This window comes from Melospiza melodia, chromosome 9 (genome assembly GCF_035770615.1).
Source record: "Melospiza melodia melodia isolate bMelMel2 chromosome 9, bMelMel2.pri, whole genome shotgun sequence".
NCBI lineage: Eukaryota > Metazoa > Chordata > Aves > Passeriformes > Passerellidae > Melospiza > Melospiza melodia.
This window is the reverse complement of record NC_086202.1, coordinates 4,432,203-4,450,607: the sequence shown is the minus strand read 5'-3', so window position 1 is coordinate 4,450,607 and position 18,405 is coordinate 4,432,203. Positions and strand designations below refer to the sequence as shown.

Here is an 18,405-nt window from a genome sequence, read left to right as displayed (position 1 = left end):
CTCCTTGGTTATCCAGCAGGACTGGCTCCGCAATTCTTTTCTTCTATATCAAAACTTGCTTCCATCTCTATTCCTCCATCAGATTCCACATTTAGAAATCTTTCTGCTAAGCACACATATCTGTGAGACTTTCTTGTCCAACTTTTGTCCTTCCCAACAATAGATCCTGAGTATCATGAGGGATGGCAGGAGGCCTATCAGGAAGGGAATGGTGTTCCCACGGCCGGGCAGCAAGGCTGTGTCCAGTGCCAGATAAAATCATTTCATCTTCCCCATCCCAAGCAAACATAGCTCAATCATAAATCTTGATTTCCTGATGCAATGAAACCATTCCTGCCTCACAATTTGCTTTGGTGTCACTTGTGCAAACAAAGATTTGCACAGAGGTGCAAGGAAAGTGAACAGATGGGGAGAGTGGACAGGGAGCAGGGAACTGTGTGCCAGGGAGGTTGTTTCAGCTTGGGATGAGTGGTTGGTACCTGCTTTCTGGCCCTTGCCATGCCCCCTTGTAGGGGAGAAGCAACACTGATGCTAGAATAGAAGTTATGGTAACAATTGAATTTGAAGGAGTTAGTGGGAGCTGACTGCTTATAACAATTAATTTAAAAGTGCGAGCAATTTGCATCCTTTCTCCTATCCAAAGGACAAGCATCTCATTGCATAGTTGACTTTTAAAGAAAACATGGATCCAAACTGAAACTCATATTTCCACACATTCCCATCAAGTTCCAGCTCTGGTTAAATGACCCAAGAGTCAAGAAAATCCCTCACTCCACCAGCCATCCCAGCTGGTGGGAAGAAAAGTCATTTGGTGCAAAAACCAGGTCAGTAGCAGAGCACCATTTTGCTGCTGGCTCTTTTGCTCACAGAAAGGTGATAAAGTTCTGGAATGGCTGCCCAGGGAGGTGGTGCAGTCCCCATCCCTGGTTGTGTTTAACAAAGCCTGGATGTGGCACTGGGGGCCAGGGTTGAGTTGAGCTGTTGGGGCTGGGTGGGACTCAATGATCTTGAAGGTCTCTTCCAACCTGGTCATTCTGTGAATTCATTCTGTGAATTCTGTGAATTTTTTTAGTGACCACTGCAAATGAAGCAGAGGAAATTAAATGGAGGGGGTAGTTCAACAGGTGCCAGCTGGTGTCTTGACTACTGACCCAGCAGCTCTGGTGCTTTGGTGTGTTCCGGCCAGCTCTGCAACTGTCCCACCTCAGGGCATGGCAGAGTTGTATTTAATTATTAAACTGTATCTAAGAAAGCATGAAATGCCATGCAGGAAATGCAGATTTGGGGTGGAAAGCATGAGGAACAGCCCCTGTGAACACCAAAGTTAGAGGAGATGGAGGAGGAGGAGGTTCTCCTTGTGCCAGAGCTATCCCCACAATCCACAGAGGCCCCTGTGCTGGATCAAAAGGACGTTTCCTGAAGGACCTGTGGCCATGGAGAGCTGATGCTGCATTATCCTGAAGGATGAGCTGTTGTTTTATGCTGCAGGACTGTAGCACAGGGGAAGTGCCTACAAATGAGCACGAGAAAAGGGTGAGGAGGGCGGAGCAGCAGTGACAAACTGCCAGGGACTGACCACAGCCCCCTGTGCCACTCAGAGAGGGGGAAAGAACAGCAGTGGAGTGAAGGAGTGACCTTGAGCCTGGCAGAAGAGGGAGTGGGGAAGGTGTTGTTCAAGTTATATGTGTTTCTCACTATACAAGTCTATTTTAATTGGCAATCAAGTTATTTTTCTATAAGCTGAATCTGTTTTCCTTGTTTTCTTATAAGTAATTTCCCCGTTCCTTATCTCAACCCATGAACTTCTTCACCCTATTTTCTTCTGCCCTGTTGAGCAGGAGGAATGAGAGTGGGGCTGGGTGGGTGTCTTGCAGCCAAGCAAAGGCAACTCACCACAATTCCTTTTTATCTGAGGAACTGAGGTGATGGCTCCACATAGAGAATGCCACTCCTGGGGTGGGATGGCCATGCAGTGGTGATTGCCACTGGGATCTGTGTGCACCAGTCACCCTGAGTGTGGGGTTGTCTCACATGGTCTCTTTTTGTGTTCAGTAGCACCGTTTTTGTTGATTTTTGAATGGTTTTACTCTGGTTGTATTCTTCTTTCATCTCTCCAGGTCTGCAGCAGCTGCCCCGCTGTGTTTACCAAGCCACAACCTCCTCCAGTCCCTCCAAAGACCACGTCCTCCACCTGCCCAGCAAAGCCATGAGAATAAAAGAATCCCTGTGTTTACAGAGCCAACAAACTGTTTGCATGTCTAACAAACTAATGCCTTCATTTCTCCCCCCATCCTCACCATGGAGTTTGTGCCTCCTTTCTCCTTTTTATCTTCCTTGGGCTCTCCTGTGCTGTGTGAGGTTGAGTTTGGTCATTTGCTTTCCAGGACAGTTGCATTGCATGGTTCAGGAGGCACAAGAAACCTGTTCCTGAGTTTCTGAGAAGTAATTTGTTTGCCAATCAGTAATAAATCCAAAACTAACAGCAGGGACAACCAGGATGTCAAATTCTTATCTACTAGAAGTTTCTGCACATTCTCTCTAGAAAAGAAAATGCAGAATTCTGAGCTACACAACTTACTAAGACCCTGAGACTTTTTAAAGATTGATTGAACTTTGAATATAACCTTGCTTTGAATTGAGTCTTGGATCAGGGGCTCTTCCAGGCTAAGTAGCTCTGTGATTCTCAGGTTTTAATAGTGTTCAGATATTGCCAAATTTGCTGTGCAAATGTGGGTTCCTTGATGAGCACTCAGATCCACTGAAACTTCATCATGGCCTGAGATACTTTATCTTTGTAAAAATCCATTTTAAGTTCCATTGGGTGCCCTTACTTTTCTATTACCTTAAATCTTTTGTAAATCTCAGGGGGACAACTGTGTAAAGAGCTCTGCCAAGCTCTTAAGAGCTTCAGAAATAGAGAATTTAGGATGAATTTTCACTTGTTTTCTGTATTTGCCCCCATCCCCAGACTTAGAGCCCTTGCTCTCTGGGAAGGTTTTGTGCAGTTTAACAATGATCAGTGTATGACCACTGAAGTTTGGCTTGGGTTTGTGTCAAAAGTCAAAAAATTACTTTTTATGAACTTGCAGAGCTTAAGCAATCCTGACTCTTGCTGCCCTGGTGAGGATAGAGCACACTGAGGGATGAACAGAAAAAGAAGATTGCATTCATTTTACTGCATGTTTTTGTGACATCTTCCAGGACAGGGTGCAAAGGGTTATTTCCCACTGTAGTCCCACCCTTCCACTTTTTGTGTTCAGTCACAGAAAGAAAAACACATTTTGCAACAGCCCAAAAAGCAGCTTTGGGTCAGTTACAGCTCAAGTAAAGGGACAGGTTACATAAGTGACAGCAAGAGAACACCACAGCCAAGGAAGGATGGGCTGGAAAAACAGCAGCTACTGCAGCCCCTTTTGATTTCTGCTTTCCCTGCATCAGATGCCAGGTGTTGTCCTGCTGTGGAACCAGGAACCTGTAAATATTGGTTTACAAATCAAATGTGGCGATGGAAGCCAAGGAAGTGAGAGCAGAGGGGAATGTGATACTGGGCTAGAGAAAGGAGAGGCTGGGCTGCTGAGCTGCACCCTCTGGGGACTCTGCCTATAAATTGTGGTGTCCTCCTGCTCCAGCAGCTCCAAGGAGATGGCTGCCACCAGGATCCTGCCCTGGGTGCTGATGGTAATTCTTCACATGCAGGTGGATGCAGGTAAAGACTTCCAATCACCTTTGTAGCTTTATTTCACCTTGGGCTAACGTTGGGATTTAATGGTAAAAGAGGATTTACCAGCATGGCTCAGCTCTCTTGAAAACCATGAGCAGGGCAAACCTATGAGCTGAGCAAATCAATGTCATCAAAACTGCTTAATGAATTTCATTTCTTTCCCATTATTTTTTGTAAAGAGCCTAGTAAAGGAAATTAAAATGAATATACTGCAAAGCCAATTATAACATTTTCCTATCGTTTATATTGGGATAATGGCTTTAAAGACTAAAAAGTATTTTCTGGACTATATAAATGTTTATTTTAAAGGGGGTGAGGTGTACAAACCATGTGGTTTGTATTTGATTAGATTATAATGGAAATTATAATGGTAATTTTTGTTAGTCTAATTTCCCAGAGACAAATTCCTGTTAGGAGTGTAATTTAATTTGGTTGCAGAGTCAATGATCAGCCCAGCCACTTCCACCCCTTTAGCGACCAATACAAATATTGGTGGGTCTGATGGGAGGGAGGATATTTCAAACGGGGTGAAATAGGCTTTTTCTATTCCAAAATCACTTTCCCCCTTTCCAGGTGAGACCTCCCTGAATGAGCAGGGTGCTGGCAGAGACAAACCCTTTCTTTTTCAGCAGCTGCTGCTGTGTCCTCTATGCAGGGATGCAAAAAACATCAAAAAGTGTTGCCACAGCTGCTGTCTTTCCACCCCTTCCTCCTTAAGGTGTTAAAAGCCATCCAGCCCCACAGATCTCTGAATATCCAGGTGGTTACAGGTTTAACCCTGGATTATGGGGGATTCATTCTGTGCTCTGTCCCTCTCTTCCAGCTCATATGGCTGGGGGACCTGAGAAAACTGGTCCCACTTCAAGGCACTCTCAGGGCCTCTTGCAGGTTCTGGTGGGCTCACAGTGTTGATGGTTAATGGGAGAAAACACTGCTGAAGTTGACTAAAATCGAGAGAAATCTCTTGGATCTCAAGTTTGTTGGCTGCAAATTGCTCGAGACTGAAACAGGATTTGAGGAAGTTTCATGTTAAATTTGCCTTCTTGACCATCACATATGCTATCTTATCTTTTTCTTCTCTAGTGACAACAAGACCTCCCACAACTACTGAGTCCACAACTTGTAAGTACAATTTATCAGATTGTTACTTTATGTAATAGTGATAGATTTATGTTTTTGTCACAGTATTTTTGGTTGGGAACAAATCAGTATAATTAAAAAGCTCACATTTTCTTTAGGGTGGGGATGGGAATGTACATGAAAAGTAAATTATCTGGGATGGAGGAATTTGGGGATGGCTTTGCTCTCCAGCAACCAGCCTCCTTGAAAGAATGAAAAAGGTCTTCTGTCACTTGTGCCCTTCAGTGGGATCTTGACTCACTAGAGGAAGGGTAGAAAGCGCTCACAACTCCCAAAGAAGTTTGTCCTAATCCTCTTGCTCTCTGTGTCTTTTTTTTCTCTGCTTGTTCTCCTCCACAGTTCCAATCATAGCTGATGGTGAGTCTCTTTGCCATGGTTCTTGTCCCAGCCCTGGGCACAGGGGTGCGACGTGCCTGCCCCAACCTCTCCATCCCACAGCATGGGAGCTGAGCAGGGTTCCAGCCCTGGGCTGTGCTGCAGGTGGATGCAGCCATGCCCAGGGAGGCTGTGGGATGTCATTCCCTGGAGCCAGAGCACCACTGTGCTGACCAAGGGGTTTGTGTCTCTCCAAGAGATCCACCTGAGGCTGAGTGGCGGCCCCGACGGGTGCGCAGGCGATGTGCAGATCTACTACTTTGGAGCCTGGGAGAAGGTGTGTGGCTACCTGTGGGACATGCAGGATGCCCAGGTGGTGTGCAGGCAGCTGGGCTGTGGCTTCCCTGAGGCCATCATGCACCCCTTCCCTCCGAGCGACTCCCACTCCTCCTACCTGTTCACTGAGATGAACTGTATGGGCAATGAGGAGTTCCTGTGGTACTGCCCCTACGAATACCAGTATGGTGCATGTTACCATGGAGCTGCTTCTGTCATCTGCTCAGGTGAGTGTCTGTGTTTTGATGCCATTTTCCTGAAGAAAATCAGTCTGGATGGAGGTGGGATGAAGGCTGCCCAGCCCTTGCTCTGTGCTCAGCAGAGCAGCAGCAGGTCATGGGTGCACGAGCCTGATGCAGAGGGAGCATCAATCTCATGTTTGCAGACTGTAGCTGGGAAATGTGGGGTTTGGGCATCACTCCTGCACAGAGCAGGGTGTGAGGACAGGGGTGGATGCCACAGGACAGAGAGAGAGAAACGGCAAGCGTTTCTCACAGCGGCTTGTGAGAAATTTTAGGGAGCTGGAAATATATGATAACCTGTTCACTATAAGCAATTTGCAGGTGCTGTTTTTCTACTTAATTTTTCTGTTCCTCTCAAGGACCGTGAGTGAGAAAGATGTTTCTGTTAGTTAGGCAATAGAATAGAACCTCTTGTACCACTCTATGAAAAACATGTGGTTCTTTTGAATAAAGCCTTCTTTGCCTCTTCTACGATCCTGCCTCTCGCCTGTCCCTGCCCTGACCCTGGCGCACAAGTGACAGAGAGGGGTGGTTTTTAGTCAGGCCTTCCTCCCCATGGGTTCCTCCATAACTTTCCATGAAATTAAGTACATGTAGGGCAAGCCAAGCAGTTCTAGTGCCTCACACACTCTGATTTTCTCCTTCCAGACTCGGGAATGACAGTGACTCCAACAACAGGTAACCAGAGATTTCTGTTCATATGTGGGTTTTCCATGGGGTTTTCTTTCTCTGGGATTCTCTGTGTAGGCTGCACTCACAGACCCTGGCTAATGTCCCTAACATTGAGGGAGATGTGGAATTGCTTGGGATCATTAAGGATTGAGTAGCCACTTTTTCTGTGGAAGAGGTTTGGCTCTGGTGTTGATGGTGCTGCAGTGGGGATGCCCTTGAGTAAGCACTGGTGCTGTCGGCACTGCAGCCGTCTCAGTCCTGCCACACTGCAGTGCTGACTGTGGGCTTTGGCTTTCACTGGGGTTCTGTGAGGTTCCCATTGGAGAGGGGGGACTCCCAGCAGGATGATCCTCTTGGGCAAAGCACTGCTTGCTCACCTGCTGCTCTCTCCCTGTAGAACCAGCTGTCTTCGGACTGATGGCCACCATGCCATGGAATGCCACAGGTATGTGCAGAGGAGCTGTGGGGTTGGACTGGCTTCTGCCCTCCATTATTCCTCACAGAACCATGGGATGATGAAGTTGGAAGGGATGTCTGGAGTACATCTGTTCCTACCCCCTGGCTGAAAGCAGGATCAGCCATAGCTGGCTTCCCAAGACCATATCCAGAGGGCTTTTGGCTATTTGCCACCTCTGTGGGCAACCTGTGTCTGTGCTCAGTCACCCTTGCAGGAAAAAATTGTCTCCTGATGTTCAGAGGAAATCCCCTGTGTTTCAGTTTGTGTCCATGGCCTCTTGAGGGGCACCACCGGAAAGAGCCTGGCTTCTGCAGAGGGTTGGCTCCCAGCAGGTTTTATTTCTTGGGAAAAATGCTGGGAGTGAACCCTGCTGATTCCTCCCTGCAGCACCAGGTGCCTCCAGCTCAACTTCCCCTCTCACTGACCACATCGAGGTCCAGAGGAGTTGAGGGGTCTGATTTTCTCCTTCCCCTGGCGTCCCACTGGACAGACAACCCCATGGACCTGGGTTTCTGTATGAGCTGTGCTGGGGGGAGGCAGGGGTGATGTTTTGGGGTGCCTGGCAGGGAGGGTCTCTGTGGGGTTGTGGCAGAGCCTCCTTGGCAGGGCCTTGCCCTTCTCTGATGGATTCTGGCCATGGAACAAGATCTCTCTGCCCGTGCCTGGGCTCTGCTCTTTTCCTCAGGGAATGTCTCCTGTGGTGGCTTACTGCAAGGATTGTCTGGCACCCTCCAGAGCCCGGGATACCCCAACTCCTACCCCAACAACGCCTACTGCGTGTGGAACATCCGTCCGTGGGACACAGCCCGCAGGATCCAGCTCCAGTTTACAGATGTGGAGTGAGTCCAGCCAGGCTCTGGGGTGGCTTTGTCCCCACTGTGGGACCTTGGCAGCCTCAGCCCGAGCGCTGGGGCGAGGTGGCAATGGGGCTGCTGGGCCCTGCAGCTGTGCTCAGAGAGATCCTCTTCTTGTAGTAGAGACAGGCCAGGGTATAACGTGCTCTGACTCCATGATTCAAAATGCTGAACAAATTGCTTCATTAAAACTATATTGCATTACATTAATACTATATTATAACTAGAGAGATACTAAAGATACTATACTACTAAAGATACTCTGCTAAAGAGATATTATACTAAAGAATACTAAAGAAAAACCCAGACAGACAGTCATGTCTGAGACAGCCAGGACACAGCTTTGAGTGATTGGCTAATCACTCAAAACAACTTTCACCCATGTCCAATTAACCAAATCACTTTGGGTAAACAATCTCCATAACATGTTCCACATGTGCAAAAACAGGAGCAGTGACTAGATATAAGAATTGTTTTCTCCTTTGAGGTTCTCACTGCCTTCCCCAGGAAAACTCCTTGGGGATTTTGTGCCTGCTGCTGTCGCTACAGGGCACGACACAACGCAAAGCACCAAGACTCCATCAGAAGGGTGTATAAGAGAGATTTATTACAGCAACAGGTTGCTTTTGTAGTTTTTCAAGATATTTAAATTTACTTAACAGACACATTCACTGCCCATTGGTCATAAGAAAGAAACAAAGTTCTCAATATGTGAACAAGGAGCCACATCATTCTGTGTGCCAGCTAGAGTCTGTATCTTTTAACTTTCTTCCTTTCATCAGCTTGTCATGGTGACTCTCGGGGTCTCTAGCTGGTCACAGTGACCCCAAGATGTGTCAGAAAGTCCCTTTTCCCAGCTTGGCAGTTGAAGAAGGAGTCAGAACTCCTAATTTCTTGGTCTCAAAGTTGTTTACTGTTCCTTGTCTATAAAATTTTTTCTCCTGTCCAGACGAGGTCCTCTCAGCAAGACAGTTCAAGGCACTCTGCCTGCCCCCAGGTGCTGTTGTCTTTTTATACTAATAACTACATGTACACTATTTACAATTACTTTCCAATACCTATCACCTATGTTAGACAGTGAGCTTCTACTCTAAACCAATCCAAAAGTGCCAACATCAGAGCACAAGATGGAGACCAAGAAGGAGAAGGAGAAAGGCTGCAGATTCCTCCATCTTGCCCCCTGAATCCCCATTCTAAAAACCCCAAAAATCTATTTTTCACTCTGTGAAAAATTCACTATCATTCTACTTAAACTTTTGTGGCTTGTAATTCTTCATATAAAGTTGGTAATTGCTTTTTCTAAGGGCTCAATCAAAGGCACAGGGGTCCTGGGCTCTAAGCCCCCTGGGCAGGGGCTCGAGTCCTCCAGGGCAGCCAGAGGAGTTTCCTGGGATCCAACAGGTGACAACCTTGGTGTCTTCCTCCAGAGAGAGACAGGGCTTTCCTGTTCAGGAGGCCTTTAATTTAATCCTGTTCAGGAGGCCTTCTCTGGCTCACAAGAACAGCACAAAATGCCTTTCCTACATGCTGCTCTCTGTGAGGAGAGCTGAGGCCACATCTCCTCCCTGCAGGCTGGAGGGCAGCAGCTGCTCCTACGATGCCATCGAGGTGTTTGATGGAGGCTCCCCCCAGAGCAGGCTCCTGGGCCGTGTTTGCAGGAACGACCACCGTGTCTTCAACTCCTCTGGGAACCAGCTCACCGTCCTGTTCCGCAGCGACGGCAGCGTCACCAAGAGGGGCTTCCACGCCTACTACTCCTCATTTCTTGCCTTCAGTACCACCATGGGTAAGACTGGAGCTGTCCTCTACTCCTCACCAGGGCAGGGGCTCAAGCTCAATCACAAAGACCTTCTGGTGGCTCTCAGCACCTTGTGGGCATCCAGACCCTCTTAGAGGGGACACTTAGAGGCATCCTGGCTCAAGGGTGGTTTTCAGGAGAGGATGGCCATGAAGCTGCTGCCAGACACTGTTCCTGGGGGGCCGCAATGGGACTCTCCACCTCCCCAGAGCTGCCACTGAGCTATCATCAATTTTCCTGCTCTATGCTGTAGGCAGAGGAGCTGCTCAGCCCTGGCAAAATTATTGCTGCAGAGGCCACAGGCTGCTTCTTGTTTTTCCAAAATAAAGGCAGCTGATGTGCTCAGCCACAGTGCAGAGAACTCCTTTTGGCAGCTGAGGCTGGCTGCTGCTCTGTCTGCAGTGCCAGGCTCCCTCTGAATGGCAGCAGCACCATCTGCTTGACCATCCCCTCCTTCCAGTTTGGTGTCACCACAAACCTGCTGAGAGTCTCAGACATGCTGAGGGTCCCAGAGATGCTGAGGGTCCACTCCATCCCACCCTACTGACCTTTAACAGAGGAGATCAAGACCCTGGGCTGGTGGGTGCAGAGGGAGGGCTTGGAGCCACACAGGGACCCCCCGCGTGTCCAGGCAGTGATTGTGGGTCTGGTGTTGCAGTGTCCCTTCAGGAGCCCTGCTGGGGAGGGCTGACCCCCAGAGGGCTGTTTCTCTTAGGCAAAATGCTGAGTGTATTTTGTATTTCTTATCACCTGCTGCTCTCTCCCTACAGCTCCCAATACTTCTACTGCAACACCAACCCCAGGTAGGTTTGGAGGACTTGGGTAAGTTTATGAATTGGATATTTATCAAATTTTTGCTTTTAAAACAAAATTATTTTATTTTTTTTTCCTCCTCCCTTTGGTCATTAGCAATTGTAATAGGGGGTTCCTCTTTCAAGGAAGAGCTGATCTCCACAATTCCAGCCTCAAAACTGTCCAGTGCTGTGGAAAATATTTGTGTCCTGCTAGTGCAGGTACTGCAGATCAGCATTATAAAATCTGTTCAGCATGTTTAGCATCTCCTAACCTGCTTTCAGATGTGTATGAACCCAATGGAGAGGCCACTGGAGCTGATTGAAGTCACTATCTCTACATTTAGACATAAACATCACACATATGTACTCCTAACGCAACCCTAAAGGTGCATACATATCTTTTTCTTCTTGTATTTTTCTCTGCAGAAGATTATTCTTGTGGTGGCTTGCTCTCCTCTTCATCTGGTACTTTACAGAGCCCATTTTACCCTAGAAATTATCCAAACAATGCTGACTGCGTGTGGGAAATAGAAGTAGAAAGCAACTTTCGTGTCACGCTTACATTTACAGATATTCAGTAAGTAGAAATTCATTATTTGGGAAGGTGAACATATGGGAGTGACAACTTGGACTTACTAAGCAAAAACCTACTTGATTTCAAGAATCTTTATCAAAGCTTTTAGTATATCTGGAGAGGGAAAATGTATTGATTTTTGTCAAAGGTTTGACAGTCATATCAATCAAATGTATTCTTCTGCTATAAAGAGCTAATCTGACTAAAAACCCAAACCAACAGGCAAACAAAACCAAAGAACATAAAAACGAAGCATCAAACTAAATAGTTTCATTGCTTGCCAGGATGGAAGGTGGCAGATGCCTCTCTGACTATGTGGAAATCTACGATGGGCCCCTGCACAGCTCTCCTCTCCTTGGGAAGATTTGTTCTGGTTATTACCCCACATACACATCGTCCTCCAACCTGCTGAGCGTCCGCTTCCACAGCAACTCCCGATACACGTACAGAGGCTTCCAGGCCAACTATCACTCCACTCGTGCTGATGACAGCACCAGTAAGTTCATCTTTAAAGCAGAAACATGCTTTTCAATTATTATCTAGTTCGCTGGTTGTTAATCTTGTTAGTGTTTTAAATTAGATTTTTAAAATTTAAGTTAGATCTGTAGTGGTTTTGTGGAGGTTCAAGTCCATGGTTTGGATTCTGAGCTCCTTCTGCCAAATCAGCTGCTTCTGCAAAAGGTGGTGTTTATTTAATCCACTGCTTACAACCTTTTTTGGTCACTTTACTGAGCTTGTAACATATTTTCTTTGCCATCCACTAGCCCTGCTGTGTTTGCCAGACTACATGCACGTGGTTGTGAGCAGATACTTCCTTCAGTCCCACGGCTACTCTGCTTGGAACCTGACCCTGAACGACCCCCTTTGCACACCCAACATCACATCAAATTCCGTGTCATTCGACATTCCGTACACTCGCTGTGGCACTGTCAGAGAGGTAGGACTGAACGTTTCAACAAAGTGGGCAAAAACGGGAGGATATAAAAATTCAAACAGGAGAATTTGCTTTGGAAACCAGCCCAAATTGAAAGCTACCTGAGACCTGCAGGGACTGGAAGTGTCCTGGTGATTGTGGGTTGTCTCCCTCTCTCCTGAAGGATATTTGCACTTGCATTTCCTGCCTCTGCTAACAGAGCATTCCCTTACAGCCCGTCATTCATCTCCAAAGGAATAAGCTGTGGAAGGATACAAATACTTGGCATTTTCAAGGTCCCAGGCTGAGTGTGATAGCTATAAAAGTTTCAAAGCTTTCACTAAACGTGACTAATAATGTCATAGCCAGATTTCAGCTAAATATTGTGCCAGACCTGAACCTTCACATACTTAATGTTGTACAGGTGGTATTTAATTCTGTTATGACTGCATTTATTGTGAGTAGTTTTCTAGATCAAAATTGTGGGCACTGAATATCACATGAAGATTACAGATTCTTATCTTGAGAACAGAAATTACTAGATTCAGACTTTTCCACATCAGACTTTCTGGGAAATAATGTTTTTACAGTGCACATTGCTGTAAGGATACAGCAAAGTTCAGAATGTATAGTAGGGTACCTGAATATATGAGTTAATTTTATATTTTATGTGCCAAACAGGGGAACAATGACACAATCAGCTATTCCAACACTATTAGAGGGTCCTCTTCTGGTACGTTAATCACAAGAAATAGAAATCTTCTCTTGCATGTCAACTGCAAGATGCTCCAGAACACATGGGCAAAAACGATGTACGTCGCGGACGACAACTTTGAAGTGAATGAAACTCAGTATGAGAGATACGATGTCAACCTCACATTTTATGACTCCTCAAGCTTCTCAAGGCCAGTGTATGACTCACCCTACCGTGTTGGCATCAACCAGAATTTGTTCCTACAAGCTTCCCTGCACAGCTCTGACCCATCCCTGGAGTTATTTCTGGACACTTGTGTGGCATCTCCCACTCGCCACAATTTTACAACAAAGTCCTATGCTATAATCGAGAATGGGTGAGTTCTTATGAATTACAATTACAGATAAAACTGCCTTCAAATTGCTGCATCTCCTATTAATTTTTATTTTTTAATTTAATGGAATAGTGTGAATATAGCATACGATAATGGCAGCTTTTAATTAATTAATGGACAAGAGCATTCAGGGTTTACTGGGAAAAGGGAGATGCATTGACCCAAAATATAACAAACACACCACAGCTTAAAATAAAAAAGTAGACCAAATGGCTATGGGCAGCTCACGATGGATATTATAATTAGTATATCTTTGTAATTATAATAGTTTATTTTTATTTTTTACTTTATTACTAATTATCAACTTACATTATTAAATTATAAATTATTAAATTTTATTATATATTAATTATTATTATAAATATTAATTTTTAGAAGGTAATAGTGAAATGCCTCAGGTAAGGTTAATTTACCTTCACAGAATCATACAAACACCAGGTATCAGACACACGGCAGGCTGAGGAAAGGCAATGTGCTTGAATTATGCCAAAAAAAGGCATTTTGGTTTTCCAGCTTGCAGCTTTCTGAACTGTTCTCACAATGCTTAAAAATCACTTCTCATGTGTGTTTTATTGCATGTAAATGACTGACTGCAGTGTGTATTCATGAGAGGGTTTTTTTTTTGTTTCTTTTTAGGTGTGCCAAAGATCCCACCTATGCTACATATTACTCACCCTTCAGACACACCCTCAGGTTTAAATTCAATGCCTTCCAGTTCATTCAGAGCAACCCAGAGGTTTACCTGCAGTGTGAGCTGGTGGTCTGCAGGGCCTATGATTATTCCTCTAGATGCTACCAAGGCTGTCTTCGAAGGTCCAAGAGAGAGGCCAGCTCTGACAAAGAAAGTGTGATTGTTGTTGCTGGTCCAATACAGCTTTGGAAACCTGAGATAATGGATGAACTTGGGTCTGAGTAAAACTGTCTCCTTTGACAGATAGCATCTTTAAATGCCAATTGAATTCTGTAAGAAACCATGCTGCAAGGTTGCCAAAAGCTCTAGAATAAATATTAGGAATGTGCTCTCTGACTCATGCCTGTTAATCCCACTTCACATCAGTCGTCCCCATATAGCAGAAATGCTACCTCAGCAGTTCTGTGGGGAGTGAAATTTGTGATTTTTAACCTTTTGGTTTGTTGTTTGCTTTTGTAATGGAAAAACTGGAATGTCGAAATTGCAGTTTAGGCTCTATAAACAAGCTCTATTAATATACACCTGAGTCTGGATGTATTAGAGTGCAAGAAATCTGTTAATCTAGAACAGTATTTTCCAGCATTTTTTAAGGTTTGGGACATAACACAATGAGGGATAAAACATGACCAAGTCTTTTAATCTCTCCCAGACCTGAATTCATTCGTCATTCATGAAAACCTGAATTCGACTGCTGTTCCATCTGACGTTTCCTGAGCATTATTTAATTTTTGCTGTCAGCCCCTGGCAGTTCATAGAATCACAGAATATCCTGAGTTGGAAGGGATCCACAAGATCAATGAGTGCAGCTCCTGTCCCTGCACAGACACGCCAACAATCCCACCCTGGGCATCCCTGGAACTGTTGTCCAAAGGATCCTGGAGCTCCGGCGGCCTTGGGGCTGTGCCCATTCCCTAGGGAGCCTGGGCAGTGCCAGCACCTCTGGGGAAGAACTTTTCCCTGAAATCCAACTAAACTTCCCTGACACAACCTCAGGCCATGCCCCTGAGCCCTGTCACTGGCCACCAGAGTTGGTGCTGTCCTTCACTTCCCCTCACAAAGAAGCTTCAGACCATGATGAGGGCTCCCCTCAGTCACTGCTCTCACTCTGGATGGGCTTCTCTTGAAACAGAAAATGAAGAAAGTGATTCCATACCAGATTATGTAAACCTTGCTAAACACCTGGTCACATTGTCTGAGTAGTTGGGTGGTTTGAGAAATTTTATATTACTGAGTAATATAATTGATGATTCAAGATTAAAATCCAAGCTTGTCTGGCTTTCCTTGGTGGAGGCTCACTTCATGAAAAGAGGTGGGCTTGACCTAACTCAACATTGAAGAAGCCAAAAGACCAGGGAAAGTTTAACAACCCACAGATAGGTTGCCACCTGTCCTGGTTTAGAGCAAATTTGGGAGAGAACCCCCAAAAGGGCTCCGATAGGAAAGCAAATTCAATCGGCCCCTCCCCCTAAGCGGTCCGGGAGAATATACCTCCTTGGAGAAAAGTGGAAAAAAACTGTTTATTAAACTATAAAACCAAAACAATATGAAACAATAAAACCCCTTGTTGCTCCAAAAGAGATGACAAACTGAGAAAACCCCGTCACCGGATTGCAGCTCAGCTCACTCAGTCTCTGATCAGTCCCTCAGCGCTGGAAATGTCACAGGCCAGGCCCAGCCTGGTGGGCCTCAGGTGGAGCTGCTGGTGCTCCCCTGGGTGTTCAGGCAAGAGCAGGTTTGAATAGCTCCAAAGAAAAGGGAAAAAACCCCACAGTCCAAGGAACTTCTTTGCCTCAGCTAGATAAACTAACTAAAAACAAAAAAGAGCTCTCAAAAAGGATCTCTCAAAAAAGAGTCCCACTGTCTGTCCATCCGCAGACAACACAGTCAGGAGCAGGAATGTGGAGGAGTGACAGCAGTGCCTAAAAAAAAACTGTGCGCTTCTTCTCTGCCCCCTTCACTCTCTACAACAAGTCTTAAAGATACAAAACTTACTATTCAGCATAACAAAACCAGATGATTGGGGATAAAACCCAGGACACTACCCTGCAATATTAGGCTTTCTTATTTAATCACAGCACATGAACCATAAAATCCCTCTTCTCAAGATGCATATCTTAGTTCTGCCAGTGAAAAATACAGCCTGATCTACTGTGAGATCAGCACAGCACAACACCCTGTGCCTGCAACACCTAACCCTGAGTGCCATCATGTGGCACGTACAGGGAGCCAGCACTGCTGTGGCACCTCAAACCCCAGGTTCGGTTTTGGGCCCCTCACTGCAAACTATCACTGAGGTGCTCGAGTGTGTCCAGAGAAGGGCAGGGAACTGGAGTGGGAGCTGGAAATGTGCTCAAACCTTCCCAAGGGAAAAAAGCTTAGATCAGACGGCAGCGCCTTTTACTTTTCGTGTGCCACAGTGACGAAGTAATTGCACCACAGCAGGAGGAAATTTTTCAGTGGAAGGGTCCTGAAGGGGAAGAGGGCTGGGAGATATCATGGACTAAGGACTGAACCGGATGGAAGTTTAATGACACACAAGGGTTTCATATTTGTGACTTAAGCCAGTGGAGTAGCTAATGGTTTCTGACTACCTGCTGTTATCATGCAACCACAACCTACAAAATTGCAGCAAAACCCCACACAGCTCCATAATTTCCCCCTCTATTAAATACTGGTGAATGAATAGAAAATATATCAGTGTCCCCAAAGAGGTATTTGCCCTGTCACATTGGCATTAAGGCCTGAAGTTGTCCTCACCATTCCTTGACTATGTATAAGTCTTCTCCAGTCCTATATAAAATTTTAAGTTTAGGGCAAATGGTGTAGTCCTTAAAGTGCTCTTAGTTAATGTAAATGATGATTATTAATAAATTACATCTACTCTCATATGTTTGTTTTTTAAGCATACTTCCCTGAAGTGCTCCACCAAATCTTATTTGAAAAGGGTTGTACTGACATTTATTTCTGGTCACTTCAGTAAAAGCCCACGTTATTATTATTCTTAGCTCAAGGTCTTGGTTCAAAACGACACCAATCTTGCTACACTGTAGGGTGGCAGCTACAAAGAGAACAATGGAATAAGTCAATGGCTATTGTCTCTTTCTTTCTGAAGGGATGACTCACCCATCCTTATGAAGGACAGAGGAGATTCATTGTGTTGTTGTATTCACATGGACCAGGGAACACCAAAGCCAGAGCTGCAGCACAGCGAAATCCTCAAGAAAAGCATCTAGGTCAGGGATGAGGATAGGATATAGCAAGAGATGAGATGTACTAAATTCTAACTTGCAAACACAATGCAGAATCTTTCCAGAGTACTTTGAATATTTCTGTGGATCTGATCTGTTCTGGGTCCATATTTGTTGAGCTTGAAGTCAGTCTAATATATCTGAATATCAGTGAAAGTCATAAAAATATATTCTATATCCTCTCATTTTAAGATGTCTCCACCACCTTTCCCCCTTTCATTCTTTCCATTGGATTTAGATAAATAGACCAATACAAAATTCATCTTCTCTAACCAAGAGATGTTTGCTGAAATTCCTGGCTTAGGCAAGCAAGTCTTGCCAGCTTGTTCCAGCAGGCTGTGAGCCCTTGGACAGTCAGTGTCTGCCCATGAATTACAGTGCAGCCAAATTCTGGGCCACAAATCCTTGGTTATATAAATAACAGCAAACACAGCATGGAGCCCACTGAACAGACCTCATCTCTAACTTTGAATGGTAAAGAACAAAACCTGCTGCTTGGCCGTGCCCTGGTTGTGCCAGGCTGTGCACTGTGCGGGAGGGTGTGACACAGGTTTCTGGCTTGGTTATGGGGAGTTTTCCAGTGTGGGGACTGAGGTATGTTTGCCCTCAATATGTATCATCATTGTGAAATTTACAAACTGAGAGCTTCACTCGAGCAGTGAGTAGTTCAGCAAATATCTTCAGGATGGATTTCCAGAAGTGTGTTGGAGGCCTGATCATGCAGAGGTTAGGGCAAACACTTAGCTGCCCCAGTGGTTTACAAAGAATTTGGAAAACTAGTCATAGTAGAAAAGTTATGCACATAACTTGTTTAAACATTTGCTAATTCAAATATTTTATTTTAATGGTTTCTCTTGGCTCACAGTTAAATGTCAATGCATATTTGCCATCATGCAATATTTAATACAGCAATATATGTGTAAAACTGTTTTCCTTTGCTGTGGCAAAATTAACTAACTTCTCTCCCCAGTCTATGAATTGTTACAGAATGCCTTGTAAAGTGGGGGTAAGGGGAAATGTATTTCCAGTTGTCATTGCCCACTCATTCAGTAAATACTGCTGCCTCACATGGTCAGGTGTACAGCATCCCTCACACCATAAAAAGCACCCTGGCAGAAATTACCTGCCCAGTTAGGTGGGAAAAAAAATGTAAATGTTAATGGAAATGGCACATACTACACTTTGTTTTCCATCTTGCTACCTGTATGATTCAGAGAAAATAAAACATGCAAAACAGAAAACTAGATTGTGTTGCACTGAGTACTGGACTGCAGATAGAAATTTCTTTTGTTCATTGGTAATTTTTCTTTGGTGCAGATTTTGATTATTAGAGCTGCACATTCCAAAGATAAACTGTTTGATTCTTCTAGATCTTTGGTTACTGCAAGGAAGAACGTAAAAAGTATTAATAAGTTTAAAGATTTGTGACAGATACAAACAAAAATCCAGTTCTACTTTAAATGACAAATCAAGGCACACATAATTTATACAAAGGATATAAATTACTGGGGCCTTGATTAGAAAAAATACAAAACCAGTAATCCTGCCTTTTTCGTTTTGGC

General features: G+C 44.9%; 1 protein-coding gene across 1 annotated transcript; it reads left to right on the top strand.

Moving 5' to 3' along the window:
- The first annotated feature begins 3,642 nt into the window (after nucleotides 1–3,642).
- LOC134421710 (deleted in malignant brain tumors 1 protein-like) lies at nucleotides 3,643–13,923 on the top strand. The gene is made up of 13 exons (XM_063162885.1): nucleotides 3,643–3,706; nucleotides 5,201–5,218; nucleotides 5,434–5,739; nucleotides 6,403–6,432; nucleotides 6,824–6,871; nucleotides 7,569–7,722; nucleotides 9,309–9,523; nucleotides 10,306–10,338; nucleotides 10,756–10,906; nucleotides 11,188–11,399; nucleotides 11,668–11,840; nucleotides 12,498–12,886; nucleotides 13,541–13,923. The coding sequence occupies exons 1-13, from the start codon at nucleotides 3,643–3,645 to the stop codon at nucleotides 13,818–13,820; spliced, it is 2,073 nt and encodes a 690-aa protein (XP_063018955.1). The 3' UTR covers nucleotides 13,821–13,923.
- Nucleotides 13,924–18,405: the final 4,482 nt, after the last annotated feature.